The 24150-nt window shown below is 45.6% G+C and overlaps 1 protein-coding gene across 2 annotated transcripts in view; it reads right to left on the bottom strand.

Annotated features, from left to right (window-relative positions):
• si:dkey-178e17.3 (somatomedin-B and thrombospondin type-1 domain-containing protein) overlaps window positions 1-24150 on the bottom strand; it is a 126127-nt gene that overhangs the window by 44204 nt on the left and 57773 nt on the right. The window contains exon 2 of one of the 2 annotated variants that reach the window (XM_068055543.1): window positions 18853-19035. The exons of the other annotated variant lie outside the window; for it this stretch is intronic. Within the exon in view, the coding sequence (XP_067911644.1) occupies window positions 18853-19035 (183 nt within the window). The remainder of the gene's footprint in view (window positions 1-18852; window positions 19036-24150) is intronic. 2 annotated transcript variants of the gene reach the window in all.

Here is a 24150-nt window from a genome sequence, read left to right as displayed (position 1 = left end):
AAGGGGAGTGAAAATCTAGTGTGGAAATCTCCTCAGAAAGCTGTCGAGGCTGAGATTGATAGATTCTTCTTAGGCAAGAGTATTAAGGGGTACGGAACCAAGGCAGCTAAAGGAAGTAAAACAGTGACTACACTCCAAAAGTAATTCAGTGGCTGTAAAGCGCTTTGGGACGTCCTGAGGTCATGAAAGGCGCTATATAAATTAAAGTATTTCTTTTTAAGCTACAGATCAGTCATGGTCTAACTGGATGGCATAGCAGGCTTGAGGAGCTGAACGGTCTTCTCCTATCCTAATGTTCCGATATATGGTTAGGGCATGAGACATAGAAAATAGGGGCAGGAGTAGGCCATTCGGCCCTTCGAGCCTGCTCCGCCATTCATTATGATCATGAGTAGGAATATTTACCTAAACAAGCCTCATAGTACTGGGACCAGGCCATCTTGAAAATGTTTCTCTTCTGCAGTTTGTTTAAAGTTAACTTCTTTAACCAGCAGTTTAAATATTTAGAAAAGAGTCCAATAAAAGAGTCTATCCTGTTACTCTGGATAGAAGGGAGCCTCAACGTCCCCTGCTTCATTAACATGACCAGAATCAGATCAATAGCCTGGGATCTGGGACAGCTCCTAAACTTTGTCTTGGGACTAGCCTTTCATAAAGGCATCAGTCCCATGAAGAAACAAGTCAGCCCCCTGTTTAATGGCACTCCATGAGGTTGGACAGGCTAGGGTTGATTTCTTTGTAACAGAGGAGGCTGACGGAAGTTCTAATTGAAGTGTGTAAAACTATGAGGGGTCCAGATCGAGTGGATAGGAAGGCTCTATTCCCCTTGGTTGAGGGGTCCATAATGAGGGGGCATAGATTTAGGGTAAGAGGTAGGAGGTTTAGAGGGGATTCGAGGGGAAATGTTTTCACCCAGAGGGTGTTGGGGATCTGGAACTCACTGCCTGAAAGGATGGTAGAGGCAGAAACCCTCATAACATTTAAAAAGTACTTGAATATGCACTTGAATTGCTGTAACCTACAAGATCATGGACCAAGAGCTGGAAAATGGGTTTAGGCTCGATGTCTTCTTTCTGTCGGCAAGGACATGATGGGCTGAATGGCCATCTCCCATGCTGTAAATTTCTATGATTCTGGGATAGTCATGGTTCTTTTTTAAACAATTTACACAAGACATCTTTGAAATGAAGGAGCATAATGTCTTGGGCAGATTTGGTGAGCAGAATTGTGAGGCTTACCCGTCAGAAAAACCAGTTAACCAATTAGCCCTGCACTTGATGAACCTCTATGTTTCTCTCAACTCCTTTATCAGCTGATTTTTTCAGTGCAGTCAGTTCTCCACCACTATCATTTTATTTTGCTCATTTCACTTGCAATTGGTGCAATATATTGTTCTTGGCCCATAGCAGCCTGTGTCTGTCAGCCCTCAGTACAGCGCAGTCCCCTCAGTCCTCTCCAATGGGCAGCAAACTGACATCTGCATCAGTACTTTTGGTTCATCCCATTTGGGGAGTTATCTAAGAACAAATTGGCCACATGTGAGTCACAAAGGTAGCTGATGAATCCATCTCAGTTCCTGCTTTCCAACTGTAGGGGTGTGGGGGGAGGAGAGAGGGGAGAGTGAAAGAGCAGGACAGAGAGGGGACAGAGAAATAGAAGAACTGAGAGAGGGAGAGAGAAAAGGAAAGATTGAAGGAAGGAGGGAGACAACGGGATGTAGGCCGGAATTTTTCATTGGGCAGAAGGCCCTGCCCACCAGCCAAAAAATTGGTGGCGAGCCCACCTCCGCCAGCCTCTGGGGAGCCACACATTTTGCTCCCCAGGCCCTTAATTGGTCTTGGGCAGGACTTCCACCTCCTTGAGGCAGGAAGTCCCGCCTAATGGAGCTGCCGGCCAATCAGCGGGCCGGCAGCTCTTAGTCCGAGCAGCGCCACCGGGAGCAGTGGCCACTGCTGGGACTGCACCCAGCCATCACAAGGAAAGTGAAGGATGGCTTGGAAGAGAGGTAAGTTTTTAGGGTCTCGCCGAGGACAATCAGCCGGGCCCCGGTGAAGCACGGGGGTTCAATTGGGTGGGGAGTGTTGGGGGCGGTTGGGGCTTCGGGGGCAGCCCTCCTAGAGTGCCCGTTCACGAGGGCACCCACCACCCCCAGCCCGCAAGAAGGCTGCCTGCCATCCGGCCGCTGATGGTAAAATACCCGCGGTGGTAGGAGGAGGACTCTTAGTGACAGTTAATTGGCCACTTAAAGGCTTTGATTGGCCAGGGGTGGGCAGCCGTTTCTCACCATGAAGTAAAAAAAAGTAAATGGAGTGGTGGCACAGAGGTAGAGAGACTGCGCGGGACAGAAGTAAAGGAGGGAGGGAGAGAGAGAAATAAAGTAAATGGAGAGGGGGACAAAGAGATAAGAGAACTGAAAGAGTGAGGGAGAGGGAGACACAGAGAGAATAAAAATGGTATAACAACTACTGGTAATCTGAAATAAAAACACCAAATGCTGGAATTCTGCAACGAGCCGCTCAGCATCTGGGCAGAGAGATAGGGTGAGGGTTCAGGCCAGACCGAGTAAGCAGTCCTAATGAAAAGTCAGACCGAAAATGTGAATCTGTTTTCTTTTCCCTCTTCCAGGTGCTGACAGACCTGCTGTGCTTTCCCGGCATTCCCTGTGTTTTTTTTTATTAGAGGAATATTCCAGGGATAAGCAGGATGGGAGACTGGATGGGTGTGTTTGTTCTTCACAAACAAGCTGATTCTCTGTTGTGTATTTTTATGTCTTAACTTCAAGCCAACACCCATTAATCTAGTCAGGTGAGGTGTGCAACCCTTTTCCCTTCCAATGATGGGAGGGTAGGAGGTGATAGAGGTGTGGCTGGTACATTTGGAGTTAGCTCAACAGAGAAGATGGGCAAGTGTAGTCGGGGAGTCTGATGGTACAGGGGGTGGGGTGAGGGGTGTTGGTAACGTCTACAGCAGGGTAGGGTTTACTAGGTAGCTGTTAAAATGAAGGCAGGCAGCCTCATTATAATACTCAAATGACCAATTCACCTCCTGTGAGCAGATTGGCCAACTGTCCCACCTAAACCAGAAGTGGGCGGGTTCAAGGTGGGTTGGTTCCTGATTGAGAATTTTTTGAATTTAACCTCTGACTGACCCCAACCCAGCTGCTTTTGGGAGTTAAGATTCAGTCCATTGTGCCCCATTCTGGACAACACACGTTCGAAACAGCGTCAAGACCTTGGAGGGGCTACATAGAAGTGTTAGCAGAATGGTACCAGGGTTGAGGACTTCACTTATGTGGAGGGTCTGGAGAAGCTGGGATTGTTCTCCTTAGAGAAGAGAAGGTTAAGGGGAGATTTAATAGAGGTGTTCAAAATCATTAAGGTTTTGAAGAGTAAAGAAAGAGCAACTGTTACACGTGGCAGGAGGATCGGTAACCAGAAGATGCCGATATAAGGTGATTGGCAAAAGAACCAAGGGGGAGATGAGAATTTTTCTATGTGGCAAGTTGTTCTGATGTGGAATGCGTGATGAAAGGGCGGGGGGTAGAAGTAGATTCAATTAATAACTTACAAAAGGGAATTGGATAAATACTTAAAAAGCAAAATATTGCAGGGCTATGTGGAAAGAGCACGGGAGCGGGACTAATTGATTAGATCTTTCAAAGAGCTGGCACAGACACGATGGGCTGAATGGCCTCCTTCTGTGCTGTATGATTCTGCGTCACTGATATATTGGAGAGCTGCCGTTGCTATAGCACATAGGAGCTAATGGTATCCTGCAGGAGATAGCACTCACTTCTGTGCTGTACCATTCCATGTTGGACCGGTTTCGGGAGGAAGACTTGCCACCATATTGAGTTGGGGCTCTGCAATTTTAGCATCTTTTCTGGATTTATCTTCACTAAGGCCTGAATTCAAATTTCCATTCACACCATTAATAGCAAACAGCCACGAGCTGTTTACAAAGCTGTAACACAATCAGCAGATGTTAGATTACCTCACATTAAGAACACGCAGTATCCGGGCCTCAAGACATCGTATTTTGGCTCACCTTTTTTAAAAAACCAGTTACACCAAGGGTTGCCAACTCTGCTTGGACATTTTCCTGGAGGTTTCATCACATGACCTCCCAGCTCCAACTGTCCCGCCCGCTGGAAAAAGAAACCCGACCCGAAACCGACAGAACCACATCGGACCCGAGACCGACCCGGCCTGAGTCCTTCCATTTTTTCCCGCGCCCGACCTGCACCCCACCCGACCCTAACCCGACTATAGTGCACTCACTGTACTTAACACTTTTGAATGGATGGAATGGAAGGAAGCTGCAGCATGAGGGCGATGACGTCATAGAGACGCTCACTCGCTCACTGCGCAGACTCAGAGTCTGTGGAGTACTGTGTGTCCCCGACCCGGACCCGGACCCTGCCCGACCCAACCGGAGCCCGAAAGCTGGACCTGTAAGAGCGACCTGACCTGAACCTAACACACGTTGTCAGGTCCCATCGGGTTCAGGTGGGGTAGCAGGCCTTTAACGCCCGCATTCTCCCGCCATTGGTTCCTCAATGTTCTCTGGGGTCAACAGTGTACCATTCAGCTTCCATGTCCCCCTGCTAACTCGCTCGTCATCCTGTAGGTGACAGTTGGCCAGTAGGAGGCAGTGGTTAGAGAAGAACACCAGCTTGACATCGTTGGATCTGACCGTGAATGCACGGGACACAAACAGGAAGTCAATCCTGGAACGGGCAAACCTGTCCGGTCTTGACCATGTGTATCTACACTGCGCTCCATCTGCAGGGTTGCTGAAGACATTGTCCAGCTTGGCATCTTTTACTGTTTCTATTAGGAATCTGGATGCAGTGTCCAGTTTGCTGTCGTCACTGCCGGATCGTCCAGCTGCATCGATGATGCAGTTGAAGTCACCGCCTAGAATGACCGGCCTGGACTTCACCAGCAACAGTGGCAGCTGCTGGAGGATGGTCAGCCCCTCGCTGCATTGGACTGGGGCGTACACGTTGATTAACCGGAGTGGAGCATTATTGTACATTACGTCTGCTACGAGGAGGCAACCGCCCACCACCTCCTTAACTTCGGAGATGGTGAAGTTGCCTCCCCACAGCAGAATACCAAGGCCGGAGGAATGGGAATCAGCTCCCCCTGACCAGATCGATGGCCCGTGGGACCACCATCGCGACTTTTGCCTGTTAGTGCTGAGGTCCAGAACCCACACTCCTGCAGAAACAGTAGGTCGGTTTTGACCTTGGCGAGGTAACCCAAGTTCGAAACATATCACGTAGTGGATTTAACGCTACACACGTTAATAGAAGCAATCTTTATACCCATTTAAAACTGGATGTTGCTTATCACACCAGGTTTCCTTACTAGTCCCAGTACTTGGGTATTTTCCTGCATACCCATAGTGTGCACAAGCTGTTGCACATGCATTGGGCTCAGAAAACCCTTCTGGTCACTCATGGGGGGGTTCGTTCCTTGGGGTGACATCGGGGGGGTCTTATAGGCAGTAAGACTGTCATCTGCTGGTGGTGTCTTTCCCCTGTTCCTCCTCGAGGACATTTCTGCTCCCGGCTTCCTGGAGCTGGAGTACGCTGGACACTTCGCTGCTCTCAGTCTCCCGGAGCTGGGTTGCGCTGGGCATCTCGCTGGATTCAGTGCTTTGGGGTTGGGGCATGCTGGGCCCATCGCTGCTTCCAGTGCCACAGAGCTGGGGGGCTTTCTCTTCCAGCTCCTTTGCGTTCTGCCGCTTCTTTTGCATATGCCATCTTTCCGGCCCTTCCTCGTCCGGTGAGGAGCAGCTGCTGTAGTATGTCTCAGACGGTAGCCTCCTCGTGCCACTGGTTCCTTTTTTTGGGACTTCTTCTTCGTGGTTTTCCTTTTGACCACTTGCCACTCATCCGATTGTCCCACTGCCTCCTCCTCCATTGATTTTGTGTGTTGTGGAGGAGTTTCCAGGCACAGGGTAGGTGTTGGGTTGCTGATAGCAGCTGCCTCTCCTTTCCTCTCTTTCTCAGATGGATTTTCCTTGCTGCGGGGAGGGTTGCTGGTCTCCTTTGCAGCCTGAGGCGCGTTCACCGTTCCTTCCCCCGGCCTTTCCTGTGACCTTGCCACCTATGCTAACTGAGGCAGCGCCTGGGGCAGGTCTTGTAGCGATAGCCTGCCCCACCACACAGGTTGCAGCACTTACTCTGCTTATAGTCCTTTGTGTGATGGCCTTTCTGTTTGCAGTTCTTGCAGACGACTGTGCTTCAGTTGGCCGCCACATGACCAGATTTGCCACAGAAGAGGAAAGGGGAGGCAGCTGAAACCAGCGACCCAACACCTATCCCATGCCACAAGTCCGACAAACTCTGGGCTGTCTCGCGTAGACCAAGAAGCCTCGACTTCCCCCGATAGCGAAGCTGGAGGGAGGGTGGATGACGGCTCCATTGGCGTCGACCTTCAGGGTTACCTTGACCTGCCGCTTGCTGGTCCAAATCCCAAACGGGTCCTTGACATCAGTGCTGCTGCCGGCTACATCGACGTACCTGGCGAGGAAGGTGAGCACATCCACGACAGGAACATGGGGGTTGTAGATGTGGATTGTCACCACCCAGTTCCATTGCGTTGGCAGTGTGAGGAGCAGCTCTGCCGTGAGGATGAACAGCGGCGCCTGGTTTCCTCTCAATCCACAGCATTCAATCAGGATTTTCTGAATGCAGAAAGCGCGGTCGATGGGTGCACCTCCTTTGCTATCTTTCACCGCCACCCTAACAGTGTGATGCACCCACTGGCCTGGAGCTCTGGTGTTGGTTGCAGCCATTTTTGGGTTGAAGCTTTCTTGGGACAGGTATTGAAACTGCAACCAATAGGAAAACAACAACCACAATACATCTCCAATCCCAAAGGGCGAAATGGCGCTGAAACCCCTCCAAAAAAACCCAAAAAAGCACGAAAACAACACCTGCAGGATCAAAGCTCACTGATCATGGTCTCTCCCCTGCCAGGTAAGTATCATGTCCAACCTTTTTTTTTATTTCCAAAATATACTTTATTCATAAAAATCTGTAAAAATTACATTGCCAAACAGTTTCAAAACAGCACCAAAAAAATACAAACATTGCAAGGGAGATCAGTTTCCTTCAATACTGTCATGAGTTTCTTCCCAACCCTTCCGTTTCACAATTGTCATGTCAATTACAGTTTTACATTTACAGCAATTGAGAATATTTACGATACAGTTCGAGGGGTTTCCCATGGATCCAGCCCCTCAGTTCAGCTTGGTGGGGGGACCTTACGCTGTGGTCTTTCCCCATTGAGCCTTTGCTGCGGCTGCCCCAAGCTTTAGTGCGTCCCTCAGCACGTAGTCCTGGACCTTGGAATGTGCCAGCCCTTTATCCTGAAGGTATACCCCTCTGTTCTAGATTCACCAGCCAAGGGAAACAACCTTCCAGTGTCTACCCTGCCAAGCCCCTTTAGAATATTGTATGTTTCAGTGAGATCACCTCTCAATCGTCTAAACTCCAGAGAGTACAGGTCAAATTTATTCAGCCTCTCAGCATAGGACAACCCTCTCATCCCAGGAACCAATATACTGAATCTTTGCTATATTGTCTCCAAGGCAAGTTTTTTTTTATTCATTCATAAGATGTGAGCATTGCTGGCTAGGCCAGCATTTGTTGCCCATCCTTAATTGCCCTTGAGAAGGTGGAGGTGAGCCGCCTTCTGAACCACTGCAGTCCATGTGGTCTAGATATACCCACAGTCCTTCCTTAGATATGGAGACCAAAACTGCGCACAGTACTCGAGGTGAGGTCTCATCAAACTTCTATACAATTGTAGCAAGACTTCTTTATTCTTGTACTCCAATTCCCTTGCAATAAAGGCCAAAAGCCATTTACCTTCCTAATTGCTTGCTTTACCTGCATGCTAACTTTTAGTACAAGTACATGCAAGTCTCTCTAAACATCAAAATTTACAAGTTTCACGGCTTTTAAAAAATATTCTGCTTTTCTATTCTTATGACCAAAGTGAATAACCTCACATTTCTCTACATTATACTCCATCTGCCATGTTGGCCACTCACTTAACCTGTCTATATTCTTTGCAGCCTCTTTGTGTCCTCCTCACAGCTTATATTCCCATCTAGCTTTGCATCATCAGCAAACTTGAATACATTACTATAATAAAAGCAAAATACTGCAGATGCTGGAAATCTGAAATAAAAACAGTAAGTGCTGGAAATGCTCAGCAGGTCTGGCAGCATCTGTGGAGAGAGAAGCAGAGTTAACGTTTCAGGTCAGTGACCTTTCATCAGAACTGGCAAAGGTAAGAAAAGAATTAAGTTTGAAGCAAGTGAAGGGGAGGGGGGTCGTGGTTTGGTGGGGAAGAGAACAAAAGGGAAGGTGTGTGAGAAGGCAGAGGGCAGGTGAGATCATTACTCACAGACTCTTCATCTAAGTCATTAATATAGATTGTAAGTAGCTGAGGCCCCGGCACTGATCCTTGTGGCACTCCACTAGTTATAGCCTTCCAACTTGAAAATGCTCCATTTATCCCTACTCTCTTCTTCCTGTTCATTAACCAATTCTCCATCCATGCTAATATATCACCCCCAACTCCATGAACCCTTATCTTGCATATTAACCTTTTGTGTTGCACCTTATCGAATACCTTGTGGAAATCCAAGTATACAACGTCTACTGGCTCCCCTTTATCTACCCTATACCATCCTCAAAAAACTAATAAATTTGTCAAACAGGATTTCCCTCTGATAAAACCATGTTGACTTTGTCTGATCATATTGTGATTTTCTAAGTGCATTGTTAAGGCTTCCCTAATAATATATTCCAGTATTTTCCTGATGACTGATGGCAGGCTAACCAGCCTTCAAACTAGCCTAACTCTCCCACCTTTCTTGAATAGCTATGTTACATTGGCTGACTTTCAATCTGCTGGGACCATTTTAGAATTTAGGGAATTTTGGAAAATCATAACCAGTGCATCCACTATCTCTGCAGCTACATCTTTTAGAACCCTAGGATGTAGGCCATCAGGCCCTGGGGGTTTGTCAGCTTTTAGTCCCCTAAGTTTCTCCAATATTTTTTCTCTGCTGATAGTGATTACTGTAAGCTCCTCATTCTTATTAGCCCCTTGGTTACCCTCTATTTCTAATATGTAATTTGTGTTTGCTCCTGTGAAGACCAACACAAATTATTTGTTCAATGTCTCTGCCAATGCCTCATCCCCATGATAATTTCTCCTGTCTTGGCCTTTAAGGGACCAGTGTTTACTTTAGCTACTCTCCTCCTTTTTATATACTATTCAAAGCTCTTGCAGTCCATTTTTATATTCCTGGCTAGTTTACTTTCATATATGGAATACAATGTGGCAATGTGTGATGTTATTCACTTTGGTGGGAAAAATAAAAAAGCAGAATATTTATTGAATGGTGAGAGACTGGGAAATGTTTGCATTCGGAGGAAACTGCGTGGCCTTGTACAAATACATGACTCACAGGAAGTTATCATGCAGGTACAGCAAGCAATTAGGAAGGCAAATGGTATGTTAGCTTTTGTTACAGAGGGATTGGAGTATTTGAGTAAAGAAGTCTTACTACAATTTTACAGAGACTACACCTGGTGTACTCCGTGCAATGTTGGTCTTGTTACCTAAGGAAGGACATACTTGCCCTAGAGGGAGTGCAATGAAGGTTCACTAGACTGGTTCCTGGGATGAGGGGATTGTCCTTTGAGGTGAGACTGAGTAGACTATACCTATATTGCTGGAATTTAGAAGGATAAGAGGTGATCCAATTGAAACATATAAAATTCTTAAGGGGCTTGACAAAGTAGACGCTGAGAAGCCATTTCCCCGGCCCGTGAATCTAGAACACGGGGTCACAGTCTTAGAATAAGGGGTTGGTCGTTTAGGACTGAGATGGGGAGAAATTTCTTTACTCAAAGGGTTGTGAATCTCTGGAATTCTCTACCCCAGAGAGCTGTGGATGTTCAGTCATTGAGTATATTTAAGACAGAGGTTGATAGATTTTTTGGGTACTGAGGGAATTAAGGGATATGGGGATAATATGGCAAGATGGAGTTGAGGTAGAAGATCAGCCATGATCTTGTTGAATGGCAGAGCAGGCTCGAAGGGCTGAATGGCCTCCTCCACCTCCTATGTTCTATATTCCTAATCCTGGAGAGGTTGGTAAACCTTGTTACATACCAAAATTACTGATGTTCGGCAAAGACACCTGCCTAGAGTTTGAGCTGCTAAATAAGAGAGGAATCAAAGTGTAGTTGAAAGTATGGGTCAAGCAGCTCCGGTGTATTTCAAATAAGGGAAAAGTTGAACAGAAAAGCCACACTTACTTTTCTTGGAAATGCAGTGTTAAAAAAAAAAAACTTTTCCAAAATGTAATGATATCATCCCGTGGGCCCCAAAACTGTAAAAATAGCCCAACAGCCTCTAGCTACGAGGTGATCAACTTTTATTCTCCACTCACAGCTGCCTGGCCAGTTACCAAATCTTTCCTATTGTTTACTTAACAAAGCCATGTTTACTTTAAGGGGTCATGCTTTAATTCCACTTTCCCGTGGATTTACAACATGAGATATAGTTGAGCTTCTCCACTTTCATGAAACACACACGCACATATATATATCCTTAATGCTTAAAGTAGGAAGCTTTGGAGATTTCTCCTGTTAAGTCACTTGCAGAACAGATTTCCCCAGCTTTTCCTTTAAATTTCCTTTTCGCGATCCGCTAAGGCTTGGGAACTGAAACTTTGCGTTGCAGGCATCCAGTCAAGCACTCCCAGGTCAGGCACGAGAAAGGTTAGACGGAGTTTGAATCTGAAGATTGGGTTGAAACCCCCTCTGCTGTGTCCCAACAATATGCCTCAGCACCCCTCTCACCCCATGTAGACAATAGTAGATTCAAACCCCTTCCTGCACCAGCGTGACAGCTTACATTTCCCATTCCAACCAACCTTTTGGCCTCTCTGAATGACGCCATCAATTTGGAAGGAAATGTTCAGTTACACCGCGGCTACATATTGCAAAAACTGTGCCCCCTCAGCCAGAAAGCTCCCAGATCAGTTCATTAACTGGGAATCATGAATGCTACAGCATAGACAGGGCCCATTCATTTAACTGTGGCTCACAAGGTAGTGCTTTTGCCTTTGAGTCACAAGGTTGCGGGTTCGAGTCCCACTCCAGCAACATGAGCACAAAAATCACGGCTGACTCTTGCGTGCATTACAGAGGGAGTGCTACACTGTCTGAGGTGCTGTCCTTCAGATGAGATGTTAAACTGAGGGTCCCATGGACATAAAAGATTCCACTGCGCTGTTTTGAAGAGCAGGGGAGTTCTCCCCAGTGTCCTGGCCAATATTTATCCCTCAAACAACATCACAAAAACATATTATCCGGTCATTACCACGTTGCTGTTTGTGGGAGCTTGCTGTGCGCAAATTGGCTGCCGCGTTTCCTACATTAGAATCAAAATTTACAGCACAGGAGGAGGCCACTCAGCCTATCGACACCATGCTGGCTCTCCACAGAGCTATCCAGTCAGTCCCACTCCCCCGCTCGATCCCCTGCAAGTTTATTTGCTTCAAGTGGCCATCCAATTTCCTTTTGAAGTCATTGATTGTCTCCGCTTCCACCCCCCCCTTGTGGGCAGTGAGTTCCAGGTCATTACCACCCACTGTGTAAAAAAGTGCTTCCTCATATTCCCCCTGAATCTCTTGCCCCAAACCTTCAATCTGTGTCCCCTAGTCCTTGTACAATTAATTAAGGGGAACAGCTTTTCTTCGTCTAACTTATCTAAACCTGTCATCATCTTGTACACCTCTATCAAATCTCCCCTCAATCTCCTTTGTTCTAAGGAGATCAAATACAGCTTCTCCAACTTAACCTTGTGGCTAAAATCCCCCATCCCTGGAACCATTCTGATAAATCTTCTCTGCACCCTCTCAAGGAACCTCGCATCCTTCCTAAAGTGTGGTGACCAGAACTGGACACAATACTCCAGACGGGGCCTAACCAGAGCTTTATAAAGTTTCAGTACAACTTCCCAAGTGATTACACTTCAAGAAGTGCCTCGTTGGCTGTAAAACGCCTCGGGACATCCTGAGATTGTGAAAAGTGCCATCTGAATGCAAGTCTTTCTTTTCATTGTTTCTTTCATTCAGTCCATCGTGCTGGTCCTGGCTCTATAGTAGAGATATCCAATTAGTCCCACTCCCCTCCTCTTTCTCTATAGTTCTGCAAATATTTTCCTGTTCGAGTATATATCCAATTCCCTTTTGAAAGTTACGACTGAGTCTGTTTCCACCGCTCTTTCAGGAAGTGCATTGCAGACCATAACAAATCACTGCTTTAAAAAATCACTTAATCTCCCCCTTGGTTCCTTTGTCAATTACATTGGTCCTCAGGTTAGAGACCCTCCTGCCACAATGAAACGGTTTCTCTTTATTTACATTATCAAAACCCCGTATAATTTGGAACAACTCTATTAAATATCCTCTTAACCTTCTCTGCTCTAAGGAGAACAGTCCGAGGTTCTGATGAAGGGTGACTGACCTGAAACATTAAGTCTGCTTCTCTCTCCACAGATGCTGCCAGACCTGCAGAGTATTTCCAGCACTTTCTTGTTTTTATCCCAGATTCTCTAGTCCCTCCACATAACTGAACTTTAATGGAATATGATGAATGACAGGAAGAATACAATATGCCTTTTCCATGTGCAGCAAGAACCAATGCAGTGGAAGTTTTAATAAAAACAGGAAGTGCTGGAAATACTCAGCAGGTCTGGCAGCATCTGCTGAGAGAGAAACAGAGTTAACATATCAGGTCAATCACCTTTCATCAGTGGAAATTTTACCTTTACAACAATAACAACTTGCATTTATATAGCGCCTTTCATGTAGGAAAACATCCCAAGGTGATTCACATCAGGGTTATCAGTCAAAAAATCGACTCCGAGAAAAAGAAGGAAAAATTAGAATGGGCGACTAACATTGTTCCCTCTAAGTTGTGCAGGTTCAAGGCCTGGCAGTGATCGGTAACATACCTCGCAGGGAACAAACAGGCCACGTACAGCCAACATTCCCTTCTGAGGTGTGCACATGCACAGCGTCTTAAAGGGATCATGCAGTGCAACAAGTAGGCCATGCAAAGAGAAATTCGAGGGAACTCTGGTGGCCAATAGCTTGGCCAAAGAGGCAGGCTTTAAAGAGCATCTTAAAGGAGGAGAGAGAGGTGGAGAGGTTAGGGGAGGGAATTCCACAGCTTAGGGCCCAGGCCGCTGAAGGCACGGCCGCCAATGGTGGGAGAAAAGAATTGGAGAGATGCACAAGATGCCAGAAATGGAGGAACGCAGAAATCTCAGAGTGTCATGAGCTGGAGAAGGTGACAGAGATAGTGAGGGGCGAGGCTATGCAGGGATTTGAGCGTGAGGATAAAGATTTTTAAATTGAGGCATCGGGGAATGTGAGTGCATGTAGGTCAGCGAAACAGCGGTGTTGGGTGAATGGGCCTTGGCGTGAGTTAGGATCAATGTGCCGGCTAAGCTGTGCATGTGAGTGCCTGCGCAGTGGCCTGAAAGGCACCACACAGACCTTGCCCAGTGTTAAATACTGCACATGCACAGCCACGCAAACAAATCTAAATGTTCCACACATTGAAAAAATTGGCCATGCACGGCAACAACATTTTAAAGGGAACATTGGTTAGGACGTGGGCAGCAGAGTTTGGGTAAGCTCAAATTATATAGAGTAAAAGATGGGAGGATGACCAAGAGAACATTGGAACGGTCAAATCTAAAGGAATGGGTGAGGGCTTCAGTGGCAGATAAGCTGAGGCAGGAGCAGAGTCAGGTAGTGCTAAGGAGGTACAAGTAGGCGGTCTTTGTGATGTTGAGTATAGAAGCTCAGGGTCATAACGAGCGCTGAAGTTGCAAACAGACTGGTTCAGCTTCTGACAGTGGGCAGGGAGGGTGATGGAATCAGTGGTGAGGGAATTAAGTTTGTGGCAGGGATCGAAAACAATGACTTCGGTTTTCCCAATATTTAATTGAAGGAAATTTCTGCACATCCTATACTGGATGTCAGACAAGCTGTCTGACAAAACAGAGCCAATGGAGGGGTCGAGAGCAGTGTTGGTGAGGTAGAGCTGGGTGTTGCCACATTCATAAGGAGCCTTTTTTTATTCTTTCATCAGATGTGGGCGTCACTTTTGCCCATCCCTTATTACCTTTGAACTGAGTGGCATACTAGACTATTTCCGAGGGCAGTTAAGAGTTAACCACATCGTGGGTCTGGAGTCACATGTAAGCCAGACCAGGTAAGGAGAGCAGATTTCCTTTCTTGAAAGACATTATTGAAGCAGATGGTTTCTTTATGACAATTGATGATAGTTTCATGGGACCATCACAGAGACTAGCTTTCAATTCCAGATTTTTAATGAATAATTCTAGCAGCTGCCGTGGTGGGATTTAAACCTGTGTTCCCAGGGCATTAGCATGAGTCTCTGGATTACTAGTCCAGTGACATTACCACTATGCCACCATCTCGCCCTGATATTGTGCTTTCTGATGATGTTACTGAGGGGCAGCATGTAGATTAGAAATAGGAGAGGGGCCAAGGATAGATCCTTGGGGACATCCAGAGGTAAAGGTGAGTGAGTGGGAAGAGAGGCCACTGCAGGAGATTCTCTGGCTACAGCTGGATAGGTAAGAGTTAGGAAACATCCCAATGTAATGCTGAATGTGTTGTTAACTGCTTTGTGCCCATATCTACTGGCCAGACTCAGTTACTGCAGATCTCTTACAACCAGTAGAATGAGGAGAGACAGACTGTCCAAATGTGAAAACTCATTATATATCCCACTCAGTCCCTGTGATGTTGTTCCAAACTTTACCTATGTTTATTATTCAATTACTCTCATACAAGAAATGAAGAATAAACTTGTATTTATATTGTAATTTTCATGTCCCCTCAACGTTCCCAAGTACCTCACAACCACTGATTTACTCTTTTGGAGTGTAGCCACTCTTATGTCGGCAAACCGTCCAGCTAATTTGTGCAGAGCAAGATCCCACAAGATAAATGGCCAGATAATTTGTTTTTGGTGGAGTTAATTGAAGGATAAATGTTGGCCAGGACACAGGGAGAACCACTTGCTCTTCTTCAAATAGTGCCATGAGACTTGAATATTTGGCAGACAGCGCCTCGGTTTAACATCTCAACTCAAAGACAGCGCCCCTGACAGTACAGCGCTCCCTCAGTACAGCACTGGAGTGTCAACCTAGATCTTATGCTCAAGTGTCTAGCGTGGGAATTGAGCCTATCATCTTCTGACTCTGTAACACTGGTACAAAAGGGACAGACTCCTGTATCATTTTTGAATGTGGTGCAGGAACGGATGATGCTCTCAATGGGTTAAACATAAAGAAATTCAATGAAATAATTTAAAAACAAGCTGGCTAGCTCCACACTGCACAGTGCTACTGACATCATTGTAGCCTGATTGTAAGATAATGCTGCAGTAAAGGCTCCTTCTCTCAGTATAGGGGCTGTAATAACCAGGGAATTAAATAAACTGCAGTCAACGTGATACAAAAGCAAAATGCTGCAGATGCTGGAAATCTGAAATAAAAACAGAAAGTGCTGGAAATACTCAGCGGGTCTGGCAACATCTGTGGAGAGAGAAACAGAGTTAACGTTTCAGGTCCAAAGGTCGTTGCAGTTAGTGGTGTGTTGAATATCCTGAAAGTAAAGATTTTATTATGATTATGTGCATATATACACACACAGCCACATACAAAGACAAACACACTGACACACACCTAGATTAACACACACACAGACAGACACACAGATCCACACACAAACGCAAAGACAAGCACACAGACGCACACAAATACACAAAGGAACATATATACGCACACCCACACAGTACACCTTATGTATTTTCACATGTGTAGCTTTGTTGTATGTATTTCCATTGAAATAGCAGGCAGGGCTTCTCTTCAGATTGCTTGTGCACTTTTACATTGACAGAGAACGTCATCGAAAACACCAGGGCTCAATGACATTTCTGTTCTTTGCCCACTGATGATTTAAGAGTCTCAGTTCTGGTCAAACTCCGCATTGCTGTTTAACAATGTAAGAAAAGTCAAGGATGATAAATGGTCGTTCTGCCCACTAAAGCCCATCCCTCCACGACATTGTTTGACTTATTGCTACTTCTAATTGTATTTTGAATTGCTCCCCCCGACCACCACCCCCCCACCCCCCGACAATGTTTTTACCTCTGTTTCCTTATTTGGTAAATTATTCCAGCCATTTATCACTGAGTACAGAGGACTGTGTGCAGCTTTATCATATTAATCAGATTGCAGTCAATCTGCATCTTTACAAAATGTAAAATTTGGCGTTGAGCTAGTTTCTTGACTTGTTTGTTTCACTAAACTTCATGGATGAGAAAATTAGGTCTACTCGCCGCACACAGACTACAGGATGGGTTCTTGTGCATCTTACTAAACACAAACATCTATCCTCTTCTGTTTGTGGTAGAATTTCTGTTGTTAGCAATAAAGATGGGTCCTTTCCCCTTTCCTCCCTGGTGGGTAATGGAACTTGGCAGCTAATTGAGACTCTCCAAATTCTTTTTTTTAAATTCTTTCCTGGAATGTGGACATCGCTGGCCTTTGATTGCCCTTGACAACAGAGTGGCTCGCTGGGCCACTTCAGAGGGCAGTTAAGAGTCAACCACATTGCTGTGGGGCTGGAATCACATGTCGGCCAGACCGGGTAAAGATGGCAGATTTCCTTCCCTGAAGGACCTTAGTGACCAGATGGGTTTTTACGACAATCGATGGTAGTTTCATGGCATCATTACAGAGACTAGATTTCAATTCGAGATTTTAAAAATTAATTAATTGAATTTAAATTCCACCAGTTGCCGTGGGCAGTAGCCTGGGCCTCTGCATTACTAATTCAGTGACATTGTCATTCGGCTACTGTCTCCCCTAGCCTGATTTAAATAACTGAGAATATATGAAAGGAAGGATGAGAAATGGCCAACTCAAACACACTGCTGCTCTCCCTCCCCTTTAGACAGTGGACCTACACGCACCAAACTCTGCTGTCACCAGTAATCACACAATAGTACAACACAGAAGGGAACCATTCAGCCGACTGAGTCTGTGCCAGCCCTGTTCTTTCGCCAAATCCCTGCAATTTTTTTCTCCTTCAAGTATTTATCAAATTCCCTTTAGGAGGCTGCTATTGCGTCTGTTTCCACCACTTTATTGGGCATTGCATGCTGGATGTGCGGGTTCAAATCCCACCACAGCATAGGGAATTGACAGTCAATTAATTAAACAAATCTGGAATAAGAAGATAATATCAGCAACGGTGACCATGAAATGGTGTCAACGCCAAAAATAACAACTCACAGCGTCACTTGGCAGCTTCATGTGCGGCACTTGTGGCAGAACCTGCCTCTCAAGGATTGGCCCTCACAGCCATCAGCAAAGGTGCACCAAGAGAAGACACCCCCACTTAAATGGATTGTTTGCCACCTGTCCATCATCTTTCATAGATGGAAGGATGCCAACCACACACAAAACTACAGGATTGTCGTAGAAACCCATCTGGTTCACTAATGTCCTTTAGGGAAGGAAATCTGCTGTCCTTACCTGGTCTGGCCTACATGTGACTCCAGACCCACAGCAATATGGTTGACTTTTAATGGCCCTCTGAAAGGCCATAGCAAGCCACGCAGTTGTACCCAAGGTAATGGCTCACCACCACCTTCTGAAAGAATATTAGAGATGGACAATGAATGCTGACTTTACCGGCAACACCCACATCCCATGAATGAATTTTTTTAAAATTCCTAACCACTCGTTGCGTAAAAAGGTTTTGCCTCATGCCACCTCTGGGTCCTTCACCAATCACCTTAAATCTGTGCCTTCTGATTAGTTATACTAACTTCATAGAAGATGAGGGAATGAAGAATGATAAAACCTGTGACTAATTTCAAGAAAACCACTAGAAAGTTCCTCCCTGGCCTCCTGACAAAACAAGGCAAATCCTCGGAGACCGTGTTGACCCATGATGCCTCCAGGGTTGCCAAACTTCCAGGATTGCCCTGGAGGCTCCAGGAATTAAAGATTAATCTCCAGAGCAAACCCCGGTGATAAAATCACGGAGGCAATAAAATCTAGTTTAAAAAAAATTTTCTTTCAACACTTTTGTTTATTAATTATAAAAGTATCACGTGAGAAAAAAGGCTGTTGTCTGGCAAGTCAAGAATCAACCAATAAGGCAATGAAGAGTCTATTTGCTTTCTGATTGGCTTAGGAAAGGGGTGCTCCATGAGAATGGACATGTCAAGCAACCAATAGCAAGTGCTGGAGGGGCAGTGGGGTGAGGGTCGGTTACAGGTCATGTGATGAAATGTATCCAACCAGAGTTGGCGACTCTTGATGCATCACCATACAGTAAACTATCCCTCCTCCTTCCCCCAATGCCAAAACCCACAAGATTATAGAAAGTCACAGGTCGATAAAAGGCAATGTTAATGTATAGCCTAGCAATAACCCAGGCATGGCAATGAAAGGAAGAAGGGAAAATATCATCTTATTCACCATTAAAAGAAGCTGAAAACAAAAAATTCTGGCTCATAATCAGGCTGGTGGATAACAGACCATTGGGCAAACACAGGAGCCAAACCACAAAGTAACGGGAGTTGAGGTCCCAACACACATCCATGTTTATGTCCCGCCTGTTGTTAACTTTCCAGAAATTCCAAGTTACCAGATGCTTCTTTGATGCAGATGTACTCACAATGTAATTTATACGACGGGAGGTTTTCTTTCAATTCTGTGGTAAAGCACGTCTCGAACAGATGTTCTGCGCTAACTCTGCTCCAAGCCATGATTTCAACACAATTTGTTCCGCGGTTGAATAGGACAGATGTTTCCATAGGAACTCTCTTCGCTGACTCAATTGGTAAATGCACTGTCCAATCTAGCCCAGTGTAGGAAACAAAAGGACTTTGTTACGATCGGGTGAGGAAGGAGTCTCAGGCTCCCCTTTTGCCCCTTTCCTGGTTTGGCCATAAACAGCATTTATCATTTTAAAACACAAAGAACAAAGAAAATTACAGCACAGGAACAGGCCCTTCGGCCCTCCAAGCCTGCGCCGATCCAGATCCTCTATCTAAACATGTCGCCTATTTTCTAAGGGTCTGTATCTCTTTGCTTCCTGCCCATTCATGTATCTGTCTAGATACATCTTAAAAGACGCTATCGTGCCCGCGTCTACCACCTCCGCTGGCAACGCGTTCCAGGCACCCACCACCCTCTGCGTAAAGAACTTTCCACGCATATCCCCCCTAAACTTTTCCCCTCTCACTTTGAACTTGTGACCCCTAGTAATTGAATCCCCCACTCTGGGAAAAAGCTTCTTGCTATCCACCCTGTCTATACCTCTCATGATTTTGTACACCTCAATCAGGTCCCCCCTCAACCTCCGTCTTTCTAATGAAAATAATCCTAATCTACTCAACCTCTCTTCATAGCTAGCGCCCTCCATACCAGGCAACATCCTGGTGAACCTCCTCTGCACCCTCTCCAAAGCATCTACATCCTTTTGGTAATGTGGCGACCAGAACTGCACGCAGTATTCCAAATGTGGCCGAACCAAAGTCTTATACACAGTGTTTTAGCTTACCTCCTCAGTGAGTCTTTGCTCACTGCTCTCTAATTGTAATTGCAAATGAACCAATCAGATAGGTTTTCTTAGGTTTAAACAAGAAAGATGTAAGTTTATTAGCCTTATCACTCTAACTCGGTTAAAATTACTAAAATACGCGACACAACCACGCTAGCATGCATACAAGAGAATCACACACACAAATAGATACAGAGGGGGAGAACGATTTGGGGGGGGGGGTGTTGAAGTAGGGTTGGCAATAAATGGAATTCGGTTACTCTCTTGTTTTTGATGTAAAGTCCTTGGTTGAAGTTGAGGTCTTGGAGTTCTCACTGAGGCCCAGTGCACAATTTCAGACTTGCTTCTCTGGTACCAGAAGGTCGAAGGTATGTTTTGTCTGTAGCCTTGAAGTATAGAAACTGCCACCATGGTTTTCCTGGGACTTTGCTGGAGAGAGAGACCGAGAGAGAAGTCTTCTCCTTGGTGTTTAAGTTTGTAGTCTGTTTCCTTTCTGTGTGGCACAATTCATAAAAGCCCCCAGTCTGGCCAGCAGGTAAGTCATGTGACCATCTCTTTGTTTGAAACAGCATCTTCTGGGAGGGTTGTTGGATTTCAAAGCTTTCCAGACACACTTGGTGGGGGGTGGAGTTCTGGCTCTTACGCGGAACAAAGAATGTTGATCACCACCATTGCCCTGACCAATCGTATTAATTGAATCAGTGAGCAATCCTATTGTCTCTCTATTCAACTGTGTCTCAGAATGCAAATGTGCAACCATGTTTTCAGCTGCAGCTCTGTGGTCTTTTTAAACAAGTTAAGTGTAATGTTCTGTAAAAAAAAAGGATCAAGTAGTGTCCCATATGACAAAATTAATATGTTTCCATTTGTCAGGTGTGATTTCCCACACAACTTTCATTAATACAGTACTTTTCATAATCTCAGGGTGTCCCAAAGCACCTCACATGCAATGAAGTACTTTTATGACGTGTAGCCTTGGTTGTTCTGTCGGGTAACACGATAACCAACTTGCTTACAGCAAGCTCCCACAAACGGTAATAAGGTAAATAATGAAATAATCTGTATTTAGTCATGTTGTTTAAGGGATAAACATTGGCTAGGACACCGGAGTGAACTCTCCTGCTCTTCTTTAAATAGTACTGTTGAATCTTTGATGTCCATCTGAGACCAGACGGGGCCTCAGTTTAACATCCAGAATACGGCACCTCCGACTCCATCACTCCATCAGTTCTGCATTGAGTTGCAGTGCAGTAAGCCAGGTCCACAGGGATAGGAGTTACTACTCAATTGGACTCACCTAATAACAATGACACTTCTTCAACCCTATTTCAGAATGGTACCAGGGATGAAGGACTTCAGTTATGTGAAGAGGCTCGGGAAGCTGGGATTGTTCTCCTTAGAGCAGAGAAGGTTCGGAGTGATTTAATGAAAGTGGTGGAAATTATGAAGGTTTTTGATAGAGTAAATAAGGAGAAATAGTTTCCATCAGTCTTAGGGTTGGTAACCAGATGGGACACAATTTTAACATTTCGTTCAAAAGGTCCCAGTGCAGCACTTTCCCAATCTCAGCACTGCACTGGAAGTGGCAACAAAGGTTACACTCAAATATCTGGAGTGGGACTTAAGCCCACAATCTTCTAACTCCAAGGAAAGAATGTACTCAATGAGCCACCATAATGTCTCCAGCTTCTATCTCTGATCAGTGTTGAGTCTGCTGATGTCAGTGGGGTTAATCACAGGGACTCAGCACCTACAGGGATGACAATGTTGTGAACTTGAATGCTGGTATATAAATAATTCGGTACATCTCTGACTATATCCTCATCGCTGGTCATTTCAGAGATATGGGGGGGGGGGGGTGGGGGGGTCATTGTAATCCAACCCACCCAACAGGAATGAGGTGGGTTTGGGTCAGACACCCGCTTACACCCGTGCATAATTTTATACTCTACTGGATGGATGGGTTGTAGCTTGGGAGTCTGTCTTGAACCAGCCTTGTTCCTGTTGGGTGGGGTAGGTTTGAAATGACCCCATAATATATGGGGTGGGTGGTGTGGGGGGGGTGGTGGTGGAATCTACTAGTTTTACACCCCATCTGACTTTACTCTCCGTTGCAGCTATGAGGAAAAGTTGGATCGGCTAGGGTTGTTTTCCTTAGAACAGTGGAGGCTGAGGTTAATTGAAATTATGAGGGGCCCAGATAGAGTTGACAGGAAGGACCTGTTTCCCCTAGCGGAGAGGTCAATTACCAGGAGGCACAGATTGAAGGTGATTGGTAGAAGGATTAGAGGGGACATGCTTTTTCACCCAGAGGGTGGTGGGTGTCTGGAATTCACTGCCAGGAATGGTGGTGGAGGCAGAAACCCTCAATTCTTTTAAAAGGTACCTGGACATGCACCTGAAGTGCTGTAACCGGCAAGGCTACGGACCTCCTCGACAGGGTTTGTTTTACATCTAAATAAACTGATTTGTAACATTACAGTATGAGTAATCCTGACATTCCGAAGAAGTCATGAATTAATCACCCCCTGTTGACACCCAGCGATGCTTCTCCTCATGTTATTTTTATGCAGACTATCCCTGCCAAGAGGTTGATTCATGATAAATCAAATCCTAAATCTCTCACCGCTTAGTGTTAGCAGTGGCTCAGCGGATTGTGGCTCTTCCTTGGAGGTCATGGGATCAAACCTGACTCCAGAGATTTAAGCAAATAATCTAAGCTAGCCGTGATGGAGTGTTGCACTGTTCGTAGATACCACTTCTCACCTGAGGCTCTGTTCAGGTCGATATGAAGGATTCCATGGCCTTCTCCAATAGCACCCACTGCTGCTTGTGGGAACTTGCGGTGTGCAAACTAACTACAAACTGTTTATATAGAACCTTTCATAACTTCTGGACGTCTCAAAGTGCTTTACAGCCAATTATGTACATTTCTGAAGTGTAGCCACAGTTATAAAGTACAAAACACTGCAGCCAATTTATGAACAGCAAGCTCCCATAAACAACAATGAGATAATGACCAGATCAACTGTTTTTAGTAATGTTGGTTGAGGGATAAATATTGGGCAGGGCACCAGGGGGAACTTACCTTCAAAATAGAGCCACTGGGCTGAATTTGATGGAGGCTGGGGGTGGGGTAGCCCATAGGATGGCTAGAATTGCAACGGGAGGCAGGGACAGAGGGCCTGTCACAATGCAAAAGGCCAAAGGTGGGGATCCTGGCGCCGGCTGTTAACTGGCCTGGTGCCGTAGAATCGCTCCGGGGGGAGGCTCCCGAGGTGGGATTTCCCCCCGCCTTTTCAGCCTGGCGCCCAGAGGCCCACCTTGGGAACAAAATTCATCCCTGGAATCTTTTACATCCACCTGAGAGGGCCAGAGGGACCTCAGTTTAATGTCTCATTCAAAAGACAGTACTTCTGACAGTGCAGCACTCCCTCAGTACTGCGCTGGAGTGTCAGCCTAGACTGTCTGCTCAAGTTTCTGCAGTGACTCAGAGGTGACAGTGCTACCACTAAGCCATGGCTACAGGGATCAAGCGGGGGAGTGAGACTGACTGGATTTGCTCTGTGGAGAGCCGGCATGGACTTGATGGGTCGAATGGCTTCCTTCTGTGCCGTAAATGACTCAATGGCTGACACTTGAAGTTATATTCAGCACAAAGTCACACTGAAAGGGTGCATAACTGGAACTGGCATGGCAATGATGGAAGGCACAGCAGGGCTGGTGTAATTTATTAAGTGCAAAGCAAGCATTAAAGCCTCGTGTTTGGATGCCTGGGGTTTGTAAGAGTTCTGTATTTGCTAAAAATCCCTAAGCTTGCAACATGGAGTCTTCTCCAGGCTGGAATTCCAGCCACAATCAGATATTAAATGACTTTCCAGAAGCTCTATAGCTTCATAAATCAGTGAAATTTCAGAAGGGCTATCACAATTATCTAAAGCGTTTAAATCCACCTCTCCATTTTATCTGTCTCCTTTGTTGTTGTTATCAGGGTTAAAGAGGCATCAAATAAAATAGATTACTAATTAGGATTGTGGAGTTCTCTTCTCTGCTCACTTTCGTCTGGACTGAAGAATATGAAGGAGCGATGAGGAAAAAAAAGCCCAGCCATTCATTAAGGCCCACATTGAGGATTCTGCTGAAGCAGAGCTGGCTGCTTAACAAAAAGGCTTTTGTAAAAAAATATAAGATTAGGTTTTGGTTGTAAATCAAACAGGGGAATTCAGGAGAAACCTCTTTACCCAGAGAGGTGTCAGACTGTGGAACACGGAGTGGTTGAGGTGAATAGCATTGATGCATTTAAGGGAAAGCTAGATAAACACATAGGGTTGAATTTTATAAGTCCCCCAATGTCGTGGTTATTTAAATACATGCAAAAGCACTTACCTTGTCCTGATGGCTGTCCCACGC

The sequence above is a fragment of the Heterodontus francisci genome, chromosome 23 (genome assembly GCF_036365525.1).
Source record: "Heterodontus francisci isolate sHetFra1 chromosome 23, sHetFra1.hap1, whole genome shotgun sequence".
NCBI lineage: Eukaryota > Metazoa > Chordata > Chondrichthyes > Heterodontiformes > Heterodontidae > Heterodontus > Heterodontus francisci.
Note: the sequence above shows the minus strand (reverse complement) of the source record. Positions and strands in the feature narration are given on the sequence as shown.